Here is a 15,538-nt window from a genome sequence, read left to right on the forward strand (position 1 = left end):
TTCGCAATTAGCTGAACACATAACCTACGAACCAATCTTCAATGTTTAAAAAACTCCTACGAAGCGCTAGAGAAATAAACATCTACTATGATCACCTACTTAATCCACTATCAAATTATTCTTTGAACAATTCTAATTTAATAGCAATCCAACAATCAAACATTCATAAACTATGTTAAAGAGACAAAAGCAAAGGAGATAACAACACTACATTATTAGCCAAAAACGTAGTGAATAACATTAAGCACATTGTTGGTAACAAACATATGAGTTCAATGATGTAAAAACAATCATACAAAGCCTAGATTACAACTTGGAGCAACATAGAGAGCTTAGCCTAAACACATGGTGATATTCGCAATAAAAACCATAGGAAGCATGCTCTCGTTGAGTGGAATTGGGATTTGGAGACGGATCGTCGGAATGTTGCCCGGAACTTCTTCCTTTTCTTCCTCCTCCCCTCTTTCTCCCTTTTTTTCCTTTTCTCCTTTCTCCCTGAATTCGTCCACCCCGCTTTCCCTCTGATTTCTTTTCTTTTCTCTCCCCCCAACCGCCAAGGAAAACTGCCGAGTTGTAGTTGAAAATGGACTACCCGGCCGGGTGGTATTTTGCAACTGAAAAATCACCCGGTCGGGTGAAACGTTCTGGACTCCGCGTGTAATAAAAATTGCACCCGGCCGGGTGGAATTAGCAGGCATAAAAATACACCCGACCGGGTGCCTCCATTTGAGAGCTTTCTGGCCAATTTGGCGAATTTTTGCACAACTTTTTCACCATCCGGGCTTCATTCATACACCATAAAACATACTTTTGCAAACATCAAACTATATAAATCATGTAAAGTTAGGGGAATGAAAACGTACAATTTGATTCGCATCAATAACCATATCACAAGGTTACGTGCGTTCGGATTGTTTGTATTGTAAAATATTTTAATTTTAAAATTGTGATTTGTCATGTAATTTACTAACACAGAAGGGATGACTTAAATTCCAACAAATTACTAATATGTAGTAGTATAAAATTGGTATTCAATATATTGTATTTTATGATTACTTATGTGATAAGATATAGACTAAATTTCCGTGAAATCAAATTTGGAAATTGATAACATTAAAGTAATACAAACTTAAATAATAATGAATATATTTATACAGGATGATTTTCAAATAAAAATATTTCGATAAGAATTACTAGTATTAATAAAGGTGGATAGGTACCATATACCTTACCGAAACCACCATACCGTATACCTTACTAGTATAAACGATAGAATATCGTTTATATTTTATAATTTAAAAATATATTAAATATATTTTATTCATAATTATATTTATATTTCTAGATTTTATAATTTAAAAATATATTTTATATATAATTATATTTAATTTACTGTATATATCGAATTTCGGTATACAACGGTATACCGCGGTATATGAAAATTCATACCGTTATCTTACCGAAATTTTTTGGTAAGGTATCATACCGTGCCGTAAATTACGATATACCAAATAATCGGTATTTTCAGTATTTTTTCAGTATGATAAGACCGATATTTCGATATTTTAGTATTTTTCTCCCGCCCTAAGTATTAACAAAAAAAAATTATTTATGGAAGCCCAAATCCCCACTATCTCATTATTTAATCCCAAATCTCAAATTATCGAATGAAAAGCGAATCGAATCCCAAAACACAACGCATTTTCTTCCCCAAACTTCTTTTCTGCAAAATTCTCAGCTTTCTCTCTGTTCCAAATTTCTTATTGAAATCTCATCATTTTTTTTATCTACGGTGATGGTGTATATGTATATCTCTTCTCTTCTTCGTTTCTCTAATTTTTAATTTTATTTCTTATCTGCTTTGGTTCCGTGGAGAAGGCTGCCGTGGGGTCGGAGGCGGGGTTTTTGAGGGTCGGCGGCCCGCCCCACACCACCTGGATCCGCCGTTGGTGTCGGTTGCTTAAGATGTTGGGATGTAGATGTTTGTCATGGAACAGTGTCACCGATTTCACTCAACCCGAACCTGAATTTTTCTCTCTGCCCGAACCCCTTCCACAATGGCCTCAAGGCACGTCATCTCTATCTATAAGCGGATTGATTCGCCTTTGTAGTTGTTAGATGTTAGACCTTGAAAAGATGTTGCATGGTCGTTATATGTCTTGCTTTGTAATTTTTTGAGATTTGTGTTTTTTTCCCTTTGTATTGTAACTTTGCTATGTGTTGTTTTCTTTCTCTCTGTGTGTGAGAGATGGAGAGATTTCGTTGTTTGTTTTAATTTCTAAGATTGATTCTGATCATATTTTAGGTTATGTGACTTCAAATTCTGATGTCTATAGCCTGCTCATAGTAATCAAGCTGATAATCTTAAGGGTATTCGATTAGTTTCACGGTTTGTATTTTAGAAAAGGATGAATTTTGGATATAGAATGTGCGCTAAGCTACTCTGTTTTCTGAGAAATCAAAGAATCATTTTCTTCATTGTGAAATCATACCGTGTTAAGTTATCTTGATGCTTGTCTTTATTATGCTTGTGCAATCTTCATTTTGATTCCATTGGTATGATGGATTTTCCTATTCGCTTTTTGCTTGTGCTATGAGCTAACTAGATTTAAATACACACAGGTTCGGGATTCGCTACCTCAAGGATTGAATTAGGAGGATTAGAGGTTTGCCAAATAAATAACTTTGAGTTTATTTGGTGTTCCAACCCTTCCACGGATGGGAAACAAAGTATTAGCTTTTATAAACCAATTTGAATCCCTGATGGATTCTATTGTCTTGGTCACTATTGTCAATCAGATAAAAAAACTTTACGAGGCTTTGTTCTTGTTGCTAGGGAAGCAGCTGGTCGGCATGATCGTTCGACTGACCACATGCCAGCCCTTGTGGATCCTGTGGATTATTCATTAGTATGGAGTTCATACGATGGAGAAGATGAGAACTTTGATGGATGTGGTTACTTCTGGTTGCCACAGCCGCCTGAGGGTTATAAAGCGTTGGGATTTGTGGTGACCAACAAGTCAAAGAAACCAGAGACGAATGAGGTGAAATGTGTTCGTGCTGACCTAACTGATACATGTCAGGCTTGTCCCTTGATAGCATGCACGTATTCCAAGTTTTTGAAAGTCCCTCTTACTGTTTGGAATGCAAGGCCTCTAAATCGTGGAATTTATGGACGAGGTGTATCCACGGGCACTTTCTATTGTAGGGCATTGTGTAGTAACTGTAGTTTAGGGGAAGAGCTTGATATTGCATGCTTGAAGAACTTGGATCCTAATTTACATGCAATGCCCAACATGGATCAAATTCATGCAATCGTCGAGCATTATGGACCTACTGTTTTCTTTCACCCTAATGAGGTTTATCTGCCATCTTCAGTCTCATGGTTCTTCCAAAGTGGAGCACTCTTGTATAGTACGGGTGAGTCATTACAGGCCATTGACGCGGAAGGTTCTGTTCTTCCGAGTGGAGGGTCAAACGATGGACATTATTGGATAGATTTGCCCCGTGATGATGGAAGGGAGAAACTTAAGCATGGAAATATAGAAAGTGCCGTTCTTTATCTACATGTTAAACCAGCGTTTGGAGGAACTTTCACAGATATTGTAATGTGGGTTTTTGCCCCTTTCAACGGGCCAGGCACATTGAAGATTGGGATGATGAGCATCGGCCTCAACAAGGTTGGTTGTCATGTAGGTGACTGGGAGCACTTCACTCTTCGGATAAGCAATTTCACTGGGGAGCTATGGAGCATATACTTTTCCCAGCATAGTGGAGGAGAATGGGGAGATGCTTCTGATTTGGAGTTTAATGAGGGGAACAAAGCCATCATTTATTCTTCAAGAAATGGTCATGCTAGCTATCCTCACCCAAGAACCTACATCCAGGGCAATCCAAAACTTGGAATTGGAGTGAGGAATGATGCTGCTAGCAGTGACTATTTCATTGATTCAAGCCGGCAGTATGAAGTCGTTGCAGCTGAGTATCTTGGAGATGTAGTCAAAGAACCTTGTTGGTTACAATATATGAGGAAATGGGGACCAAGAATTGTCTATGATTCCAAAACACAGGTGGATAAGAACGTCAAACGCTTACCCCCCCTCGTTTAGGAATTCTATGAACAACATTCTCAACAAGTTGCCGTTGGAGTTGTATGGCGAAGACGGTCCCACTGGTCCAAAGGAGAAGAACAACTGGTTTGGAGATGAAAGATGGTAGCTTTAAACCAAGTCTCTGAACATGTTATCTCTACAACTATTGGAGATTATGTTGTATATAACCCCGAGCAATTACCGATTAGGCTACTGATGATGGCGAGTCCTTCATTGGCTGATATGCCAAGAGAATACGACTTGACACCGAAACTCACACACAAGATATGTAAATACATGTTCATAGCATTATAGTTGGAGAAGAGTATGCTCCAAGTGTCAAATTCCTCTTATCATCGTGATATTGGTGAGTTAAACAATGTCGTCATCGTCGTTCTGTTCTGTTGCATATAGTTGAAGAAGAATTGTTATGTTGTAATAGTAAATTCTTCAGCTGCGTATACATATATATTTATAGAAATTATAAATATGAAATTCTAACTTTCAACATAGTAGTATTAGTTAGAGTCCTAACAATCAAGTATTGCTAGTATTTTGTGGGATAATTACACCATTCATACAAAATGTTTCATAAATATTTCAAATTAGTACAAAAAGTTTTAAGTTAGCATATATCATACATAAAGTATGATTAGTGTTTCAAATTAATGCATTCCGTTAAAAATCACTAACACCGTTATCTTATCTTATATTTTATCCTATTCACTCCAAAATTATGCTATCTAAAAACATTATTAGAATAAATAAATATCTGAGGAGTTTGCATAATGAAATTGGAGTGGAAGAAGGCCATTTCGGTGCTGCAAGTCATCCGAAAACTAGCTACTATATAGTTGCAGCAACAATTCATTTTTCTTTTCTTTCGTTTTTTTGAGAGAAAGAGATTGAATCTATGTTTGTGTGTGAAAAGAAGGCTAAAACCAATTAAGAATAGGATAAAGGAAATGAAAAATTATGTGGTCAGCTAGAAGGAGATGAATCATTCATTGAAATATCTACTCCATATAACTTATCAAAGATAAGGTGGAATTTGTTTGTGCGTGAAGTTACGGAGGATGAAAAATTGGTTGAAAATTAGTATTTACATAGATTAGCTGCAAATATATTAGCTGAAATTATATGCATATCTACTGCATGATATAAGATGCTTATATTGCAATACATGGGGTATTATTTGAAGAAATAATATCATGTGAATAAGATGAAAAATAAGAAATAATTTTGGAGAGAATAGGACAAAAAAAATAACGGTGTTAGTGGTGTTAGTGATTTTTAACTAAATGTACTAATTTGAAACACTAATTAAACTATTTGTATGATATATGCTAACTTAAAACTTTTTGTACTAATTTAAAACAATGGTGAAACATTTTGTATGTATTGTGTAATTATCCCGTATTTTGTTGTTAATAAAACATGTAATCAGTTCAGGTAAATAGCTAAAAGAAAACAAGCACTTGAGCCATAAAAAACTTCAGAACTTTCCATTTCCTAACAAAAATAAATGGACCAACTACGAAACATAGACAAACAAAACAAAGGTAGATCAAATTAGGTAGGTGTGGTTTCCCCTAAAACAGAAAAAAGGTTCGTTGTTTACCAGATAAAAGGCTCGGATCGATTAGATTCGCGAGCAAGATGAGGAGAAGATAAAAGGGGAGACAAAAGAGTTTGGGATTTCGTTATGTCCCAGAAAATTAACCATAAACAGTGGAGTTTGCAGCAAAAAAGCAAGCTTCGATGGGTACGTGGGACCCACTTTGGAGAAATCTATAATGTTGTTGTAGCGCACAAACCCGACAAAGGAGGACACCTCCCCACCAAACTTACCCACTTTTCCTTTCTCTTTACCCATCATTGCCCTCATTTGAAGGGAAAGAAAGACCGAGTCTTTATGCAAATTGGTCTTCTCGGCGGCGGTGGATTGTTCACGATGTCATCATCGGAGGAGTCTTATTCGTACCCTGATGAGTCCGATCTGGAATTGGGGCTTGGCCTCAGCCTTGGAGGTGGAAAGACTAAGACTAAAACCAAGCATCTGGTGGCGGCGGGCGGCGGAGGCTCGTGGGATCACTATGCAAGAATCTTGACTGCTAAGGATTTTGCTGGTGTGGTTTCTGACAAAACGTCGTCGTCTTCTTCTTCATCTTCGTCTTCGTCTTCCATTACTAAAGTGAATACTAGCGGCACCAAGAGAACTGCTGAGTCTCCCTGTTCTCCGCCCGGTCGTTCTGCAATTAGGTGATTTTCGATTTTCAAGCCTTGCACCTTTTCTTACTTCAATCTCTTCGTATTGTTGGATAATGAGTTTTTAGTTTTGCAAGATTGGATTTTTAATGATTTGTTCCTTATTATTTGTTTTTGGGATTGTTTTGGTGTTGTGAAGTGGCTAGGGGATTCGAATGGTTGGATATGGGAACTGGTGTTGATGCCTATTTTTCATATTTGGTTGTCATTAGTGATTTAGTGTGTAAAAAACTGTTTTTGATGTTGCCTTGTGGATTTCTGTTGGAATTGGTACTTTTAGATCAAATGCTTCGAATTCGATGCTTCCTCCTAAAGTGAACAATCAATTAAGTAATATATGCATTGGATCTTCTAATTTGCTCTGTTTATTGTTACAACAATTCGTTGTCTTTTTATATGCTATGCTTGTCTTTTGCATTTTTCTACGAGGTTTTCAATAGGAGAGATCAGTTCGAACTAGCTTAGGTCGCAGAAGGTCGGTTCTGATAATATTGCTTCGAATGAAAGCGCCTTTAGAAATGCAATGAGATATTTTGTTTTGGTTGTGCACATTTGCTATCTCTTCTCTAGTGTGATTACAGATTTTCTTATGGAAGCAGTCAGGTTGTTGGATGGCCTCCTGTCCGAACTTATAGAATGATCAGTATGTCAAACCAGGTAAAATCACCAGTCACTGAACAACTTTTCTCCATTGATGATAAATGTAAAAGCAAGAACGCTGATACGCCCAATCCCAATCATGGAAGCTGCAAAAATAACAACATTTCAAAGGAAAATGGATTTGCCAAAACATCTTTGTTTGTAAAGGTGAACATCGATGGGGTTGCAATTGGTAGAAAGGTTGATCTGAATGCTCATACCTGCTACGAGGCTTTATCTCGTGCGTTGGATGACATGTTTATGCCAAGTGCATCAGTTGGGGGCAGAGGTAATATTCTGTTATCATGATTGATCTGATAAGGACTGATCTCTTCTAGTATGTATATATGTGATTCTATCCTGTCTTGATCCCTTCATGTGGGAGAGTATTCTAGAACAAATTTTTTTTGTTCGATCTTGCTACTTACCTCTCTTGAGGTATGAATATTAGTAAGTGGCTAGTGTCCGTCTAGATTTTCTTTAATATAAAACTCAAAAGACATAAAATAGAAAAAAAAAATCATTAACTAACGCCATATACTGTGTTATTTCTCCTCCTCCTGCTTGTCCTTCAATCGTTTGTAATAATATAGGATTTCATCAAGTGTAGCCTATTTGGCTAACAGATACTGCTGGTAATTTTATAGGATCAAATATGGAAAAGCAATCTTCTGTTGCTGGTAAAAGACAACCAGTTAGATTTCATGATGGTTCGTCTGACTTTGTTCTCACCTACGAAGACAAGGACGGAGATTGGATGCTTGTCGGAGATGTTCCCTGGGAGTATGTCCTTAACTACTTGCGTATTTGCATTTATTGACATTTTTTAACAAGTGCATTATCTTGTGCAATACACCCTCATCAACATCTTATTGAAAGATAAATATGTTTTGCCCACCTAAACAAGACTAGTTAGATTTTCTCATTTCAATTGTTTCTATCTGCAAACTGCTCATGCCATGATAGTTATTATCTACAACTTGGTATAGAGCTTCGCAGCACAATATCGGGCTGTAGTTCTTCGAACAATATCAAATAAGAAGTGCATTGTATTAGGCAGTTTCCCCTCATCTATGTCGAACTCAAAGATGTTAGTTCCAAAAAAAATCCACTAAGCTGCATATGTGACCAATCATTTCTTTTCTGTCAGGATATTTCTGAGTTCTGTGAGGAGGCTCCGGATCATGAGAACGACTGATGCCAAAGGTCTTGGTATGCGCATCTCGACCTTATCATAATGCTGATTCTCGTTGGCACACTTCATATACGTATCTGTGTATGCACATATATTCTTATACGCATTTTGTACATAGTATGACTAAAATAGGCAATTTGTACATAGTATGACTAAAATAGGCAATTTGTTTCTTCATTGTTGCAGCTCCAGGATCTCAAGAAAGGAACAGGAGACGGCCAGTTACTCCCTTATAAAGAACACACCCCGCCTAGATGATCTCTCTCTAGAAGCGGGAAGCTTGAAGATGAAGATGTTACCCCCGTTTTGGTTTGGCTTTGCCTGAATGATTTTGGTCACTTTTACAGCTTAATACTAATAATATTCCAACACACCCTTCAGCCAGGACGGCACCTGCATCTGCACAACGCGGATGCTCCCGTCCCTTTTTTTTATTTTTTTCCTGTTTGTAGGTAAAGCATACGAAGCATTGCCATTTGATACAATGTAAGTATAGAAATGGCAAGTTTGTCCATTTTTCTTTTCTCGTGTTGCACTCACCAACTGCTACATTCCCACCTGGTTTAAAGAAGGAAAAAATATGTATATCATTTGCTTTTGTACAAGGTTGATGGCTTTCTATCTCCTCTCTAATGTATTCATTTGCTGGGTTATGTGTGAAATGTTGGAAGGTGAATTTGTGCAAGGTATTTTATCCCTCCCCGTTCGACCCGTATTTTTGGTAAACAGTCGCTCGAGCCTGGTCACCGAAGAATAAAACTATGCATTTCCTTATATAACTCTTCTATGTTACAAGATCATACAAAAAGATGAAGAAAAGAATCAAGGAACCTAATTACAGAACAAATTCAAAACATAAAAAGAACTAATCACACATGATTCACAGATGATGAAGCAGCAGTGAACACTGCTCTGTTTTCGTCACTGGCAGCAGTCTTTCTTCGCGGCTTGGCCTCAGCAAGCATGGACACGACGTCCCTCATCGAGGGGCGATCCCTGGGCTGCTTCGCAGTGCAGAGAATCGCGAGCCTCAGAACCAGCAGCATCTCTTCCGCGACATGTTTCGCGTTGCATATGCTAGGATCCAGAGTTTCTTCCAAACCTCCCTCCTTCCTAGTCTTTCCTCTTATCCACTCCACAATGTCCACACATCCTCCAAACTCCGCCTCTTCCAACGGCCTCTTCCCAGTCACGAGCTCCATCAGAACCACCCCATAGCTGTAGATATCGCTCTTCTCATCGACCTTGAGTGTGTAACCATACTCTGTCAAATCAATTAGAACATGAATGTTAGCTTCCATATGATCAATGGTGGAGATTGAGAACATGAAAGTAACTCACCAGGTGCTATGTATCCATATGATCCTGCAACAACAGAGACTGTCTCATTCTTCTTCATCATCATCTTGGCCAGCCCGAAATCTGCTAATCTTGCTTCAAGATTGGCATTGAGAAGGATGTTGTTCGACTTCACATCGCGGTGGATCACAGGCGGGTGGCAGTCGTGGTGGAGGTAAGCAAGGCCCTGAGCAACTCCAATTGCAATGTTGTACCTTGTAACCCAATCCACCATCAGAACGCCTGCCTTCTTCCGATGCAACGCCTCTCCAAGGCTGCCATTCACCATGAACTCGTAGATGATCATTGCATCAGAGTCGTTGTGAAGGAATCCGAGCAGCCTCACGATGTTCCTGTGCCTCAATCTTCCCAACAGATTCACCTCTCCCACAAGATCATCACTCCCTCCTACTTCAACATCATCATCACCATCACTCTTCCTCCATCTCCAGAGCTTCTTGACAGCAACAGTTGTGTTGAGCCTCTGTATCTCGGCCTTGTAGACCGTCCCAGTTGCCCCCATCCCGATCACATTTGACTCCTTTACGGAGGCAAGAATCTCGCTGCTGTTGAAGCCGAGCCTCTGGAACGCCATCAGTCTCCATGGCCAAGCTCCATTGGCTCGTTCGAGCCTCTCCTTGAAGCAGAAGCTGCTGCTTTCATCTTGCCAAATCGGGTAAAGAAACCGGACACCAACACCAGCTACGAAGAGAGCTACTAGAGTTGAGAGGCCTATTATCCATCCTCTAACAATGTGCTTCTTCTTCTCCAGGTTTGATGCAAATGCTGCTGCATTCTTTGAGCAAGGTGGGAGCACGCCGCCACACAGAGCAACATTACCAGCTAGATCATCGGGATTGATGGTATGCAGCATACCATTCGAAGGGACTGCTCCTACTAGCTTGTTGTAAGAGACATTGAGCATCTCCAATGCTGGTGAGTTGCCAAAATCTTGAGGAATTTCTCCAGTTAGAGAGTTGTTTGATAGATCCAAAACAGCCAATGTAGGCATCTTGGCAATGGATTTCGGGATCTCCCCGCTTAGCTCGTTGTCTCGGAGATTCAGATTCACGAGCTTATCACACGAGGCTATGCTGGTTGGAATGCTTCCAACGAAATGGTTGGAGGAGAGATCCATCACAGAGAGGGAAGGGCAGTCTTGGAACTGATCCGGGATCTCTCCCGTCAAGCTGTTTCCCGAGGCAATGAAGCTTTGCAGAGATGGGATGGTGAGGATGGAGGGAGGCAATGAGGACTGGAGGTGGTTTCTTGATATGTCAATGGAGGAGAGAGAAGTGGAAGTGGAGAGATCAGTTGGGATTTGACCTGTGAGGCTGTTGTTTGCTAGTTCAAGCCTTTGAAGCTTCCCAAGCTTCCCAAATCCAACTGGGATTGTCCCAGATAGGAGATTGTTCTGCATCCTCACTCGAACCAACGATGTACATGTCGATAGACTGGCTGGAATCGGGCCAGAAAACGCGTTGTTGAAGAGGATGAGCTTTGTGAGGTTACCCCTGCTGCAGAGAGTGGTTGGGATGAGGCCAGTGATTGAGTTGGATGAGATATCCAGCCACTGCAGAGGCATATCCCTGCCTAGATCACGTGGCAACGGACCCGAAAATGTGTTGTTCCATAGCTCAAGCACTGTTAGCTGAGTCAGTGTAGTGATGGATGCAGGAACTGCACCAGAGAGCTCATTGCACATGAGATTCAGCAGCTGCAAGTTTTTGAGATCGCCTATCCGGGCCGGGATTTCCCCAGACAATGCGTTGTCAGACAAGTCGAGCAGCTGCAGTGAGGCCATGCCACTGATCTCAGGTGGGATCCTCCCTTCAAGATTGTTCTTGTACAAGAACAATGTGGTGAGCTCCTTCAGCTCTCCGAGCTCTGCTGGGATCCGGCCTCGGAGATTCGCTACAGCAAGATCAAGATACTTGAGGCTACTGAGGTTTCCAAACTGTGATGGAATCCCACCTTCAAACTCATTGTATCCCAACACAGCAGTCTCCAAAGATGTCATCTCACCAATCTCTAATGGTATTTTGCCAGTGAGATTATTCCCAGAGAGGCCAAGAAATTTCAATCTGTTCAAACTCATGTAAGCTGTTGGAATGCTGCCTTGGAAAAAGTTCCCTCTGACGTCGAGGCTCTCCAAGAGTGTCGCGTTTGCAAGATCCCTGGGGAGGTAGCCGGAGAAGTTGTTACCCGAGGCATTGACAGACACTAGCCCTGGTGCTGATCCGAGGCCGGATGGGAACTGATCAGTGAAGTAGTTCTGGCTGAGGTCGATGGCCTCGAGCGCTGTGAGGTTGGCCAAGGACAATGGCAACGGGCAGGCGAACGCGTTGGAGCTCAGGTTGAGAGAGGTGAGGCTTTGAAGCAGCTGGATTTCGTCCGGGACTCGGCCAGAGAGGTTCATGTGGGAGAGGTTGAGCTCCACGACCGCGCCGTTGAGGCTGCATTGCACTCCACTCCAGCTGCAGTGGAGGGAGGCATTGGTGCTGGATTCCCATGTGTTGAGATGGTTTAGTGGATCAATGAAGCTTGCCTTTATTGAGAGGAGGATTGAGGCTTCATCTCTGTTTATTGGTTGAGATGAAACACAAGTGTAGAAGAGAAATAGGAGTGGGATTATGGTTCTCAACTTCATGAGCAAGAGATGGTTGTGTTTACTCATTTTTGTTACTAATCCACTATCATTTTTGAAGGGGAGGAAGGACAAATGATTAGTTGTGTTATGACATATATAATGTGGAGAAAATAATATGTTGGGATTAGTGATTTGGTTAAAATAAGAGCAACTCGTGAGATCTTGGGTTCTGCAGAGCTGTAAATAGTGAGTTTTGGATTTTTATTCATATCTAATCCACTAACAAATAATAACAGGATTATTTGCAAATCATATTAATCATTAAAACTATTTTAAAATCACAGGCTAAAAGGATTTAAGTGGCAACAGTGAAGAATCTTTGCATGTTAAGAAGGTTTCGTGCCATATGCAATCCCATCAAGAACAAACAAGAGTTATTTTTGAGTCAGTTGACTTTTGTAGCTTTTTTCTTTTGTGTGAATTATTTGATAATTAAACACAAGAGATTACTCCTTTTTCTCAGCTTTGGAAAATATATTTGTGTGGAGTAATTACTATACGTTTTTATACAGAATCAGTTTCTTTTTATTAGTATGGTAAAGTTATATTAAAATTTAATTTATAATTGTCCGAAATAAAATGAAATTGATTTTGGGGAATAATTTGGTCAAACACGTTAGTTCATCTTATTTAATTTTATGTTCATTAATTAATTGCTAAATTTCAATATCATCATATCTCGATCGATCTGAACTGCTATTGCAGTTCTGAAATCCAACTTAATCCTATTTTTTCAGAATAAACTTCCAAATTTCACATGCATTTCTGAAATCCAACTTAATCCTTTTTTTTCAGAATAAACTTCCAAATTTCACATGCATATATTTCTCTCATCTATATATACTTAGTTAATTAATGTTCTAGGAAATACATCACATGGTAACATGTGAGAGGAATTTAAAATAAAAAAGAACAAGCATAGTATGTGACGATATTATATGGGTGTATTTAGTTGCAAAAGTGGTTTGATGCCATACCATGTGATACCACCCCTTCTCTCTCTAGCATTAGAGAGATAGTACATAGTATTAATGATAGTAATTATATCTCAATTGCTTTTAGTTTCAAGATTAATTACTTCATCAATTTTATAGGAAGCTAGTTTTATTGACAAAGTGTCGAATTAGTTCAACAAATCAAAATTATTAATCTTCGAATAACTACTCCAAATCATTAATTTTCAAATTATCATCAAATTAGAAAAAGTATATAGAGTGAACTACAAAAATTGTTTCTGGATTATGGGTTTATCTTGCCAATATTCCCCGGATTTTAAAAATATTAGTAGTCCCTGGACTAAGGGTTTATATCAAAATCGGTCATTTTGTATTTTTTCACCCGAAAATGCCTTTTTGGGGCTGGGTAATTTCGTCTTTACACAATTTTCATTTTTTCAATCTGATATTATTTAAAAAAATTATCTTCTTCTTCCCTTTGTCATCCTTTAACTTTATTTCTTTATTTCAATATCATATTTAATTTTATAAAATTAAATTTAAAATTTAGATTTTTAAATACCAATAAATTATAAATACCAAAAAGGGCATTTTCGAGAGAAAAAAAATGTAAAAAGACCGATTTTGAAATAAACCCTTAATCCGGAGACTAGTGTATATATTTTTAAAGTTTATGAACTTTTGGTAAAATAAACCCATAATTCATGGACTATTTTTTGTAGTTCACTGAAGTATACAAAGAACACAAGATACATGAACATGAAGATTTTAGATTGATACTTAACGATGGTATTAAGATGGGATAATGTGGTGGAGAAAATGACGTGGTTTCATGTGGGACTGTCACAAAGCATACTAGTGTGTGCCACTAACCATTTCAATCTACAACTGAGTACTAGTACTAATTACTTATTAAATACAATTAGTGCTAAAGATAAGTATATAAGTAATAAATTAATAATAGGAGGATGGGCTGAGATGTGTTTAGTGTGTGATTCAGTGATTCCCATTCCACATGTGGCACAAGTACGGTTCACATAATTTGGTAAATACTTTAGGTAATATTTGTATTAGACAGGTTCTTAGAAATACTAGGAAGCATTATATATGAAGCTATTTTGCAAAGTTATGTTCTGTAAAATTTACTTATAATTTGATAAGAAGAAATGTGATGATACTCTTATCTTTTTTTTTAAAAAATTTACTCTCGACCTCACCCTCATATTACACACACTGTTAGAAATAATACCCAAACACTATATGCATATCGACTATGAATTACAGGAGCGGACGCAAAAATAAATAATGATAAGAGCTGTGATTTCTAAATTTTGTTTTAAAGTATATTTTTGAGTGTTTTAGATTATTTATAAGGGCTTTTACATAATAATTTTTCTTAAATTTGGATAAATTATAAAAATTTATAAAAAAAAACTTAAAATAAATTTTATTAAGGGCTTTAGCCCTACCGATTTTATACATGGGTCCGCCCCTGACTATGAAGATGGATGCATTTTAATTATTATTTTATTAGCTATAAAGTAGAAAAAGAATAATATAAGAGAGAATAAAAGAGATTGAAGATGAATTTTTTGTCACAAAAAGAAAATGGTGTAAGTAGCTTGGGACAATCTAATAGTGTAAGTAGCTTGTGATGAAGGAAGTATAATACTTATAATATTCACTTCGTCCTAACTAAGTTGAGTTGTATTCCTTTTGAAGATGTCACAACTAAATTGAGTCGTTTCATTTTTTAACTAAAAACAAAACATTTAATTATTCTTATTTTATTCCAGCACCTACTTTACTCTCCTTTATCTTTCCTACTTTATTCATCTCTCATATTACTTTTCAATACAATTTCTTAATCTCCGTGTCCAATAATTTTGAGTCAACTTAGTTGGGACGGATGGAGTATAAATATATTTGCAAAAAAAAAGATAGTATAATAAATTAGTAAGATAACTGAATAATACATTATTATAAATATTAAGTAGTACTTTTTTCGTCCCAAGGAAAATAACTCATTCCTTGGGTGACACAAGATTTTATGTAGTTCTATTTTGTGTGTTAAGTGGAGAGAATAAAGTAAGAGGGATGAAATGAAGTAGAGATAAAAATGTTTTTATTTTTAGTAATAAGTTATCTTGTTGGGACAAATCCAAAAGGAAAACATATCATCTTCAGTGACGCTCATATTATTATTAGTATTTAATGAGTTGTAATGGTGAGTTATTGTGCTATAAGTTATAAACGATTAATTTATGTGAATAATGAGACCGAGATAACTTTCCCTAAATGAAAATACTAATATTTTTATAGGGCAAATGAAAATGAAAAATGTATATATTTTTATGAAAATAAGGAATAAATAATTAGTATACGTGCAAAAGCTATTTTC

The 15,538-nt window shown here is 37.7% G+C and overlaps 2 protein-coding genes and 1 pseudogene across 4 annotated transcripts; 2 read left to right on the forward strand and 1 right to left on the reverse strand.

Moving 5' to 3' along the window:
* Positions 1-1,660: 1,660 nt before the first annotated feature.
* LOC121792660 lies at positions 1,661-4,599 on the forward strand (annotated as a pseudogene).
* A 1,086-nt stretch (positions 4,600-5,685) lies between these two features.
* LOC121792661 (auxin-responsive protein IAA13-like) lies at positions 5,686-8,798 on the forward strand. Of its 3 annotated transcripts, none has more exons than XM_042190695.1 (5): positions 5,686-6,353; positions 6,941-7,287; positions 7,646-7,781; positions 8,149-8,274; positions 8,380-8,798. In XM_042190695.1, exons 1-4 carry the CDS (start codon positions 5,797-5,799, stop codon positions 8,234-8,236), a joined length of 1,128 nt encoding a protein of 375 aa, XP_042046629.1. In that variant the 5' UTR covers positions 5,686-5,796; the 3' UTR covers positions 8,237-8,274; positions 8,380-8,798. The 3 variants fall into 3 exon arrangements, with proteins under 3 accessions (XP_042046629.1, XP_042046627.1, XP_042046628.1); XM_042190693.1 differs by having other exon boundaries at positions 5,696-6,353; positions 8,149-8,210; XM_042190694.1 differs by having other exon boundaries at positions 5,696-6,353; positions 6,959-7,287; positions 8,149-8,210.
* Positions 8,799-8,969: 171 nt separating this feature from the next.
* On the reverse strand, positions 8,970-12,188 carry LOC121771811 (MDIS1-interacting receptor like kinase 1-like). Its single transcript, XM_042168704.1, has 2 exons — positions 9,535-12,188; positions 8,970-9,457 (listed from the first exon to the last, which is right to left on the reverse strand). The coding sequence occupies exons 1-2, from the start codon at positions 12,179-12,181 to the stop codon at positions 9,063-9,065; spliced, it is 3,042 nt and encodes a 1,013-aa protein (XP_042024638.1). The 5' UTR covers positions 12,182-12,188; the 3' UTR covers positions 8,970-9,062.
* Between the last annotated feature and the right edge of the window lie 3,350 nt (positions 12,189-15,538).

This window comes from Salvia splendens, chromosome 2, assembly GCF_004379255.2.
Source record: "Salvia splendens isolate huo1 chromosome 2, SspV2, whole genome shotgun sequence".
NCBI lineage: Eukaryota > Viridiplantae > Streptophyta > Magnoliopsida > Lamiales > Lamiaceae > Salvia > Salvia splendens.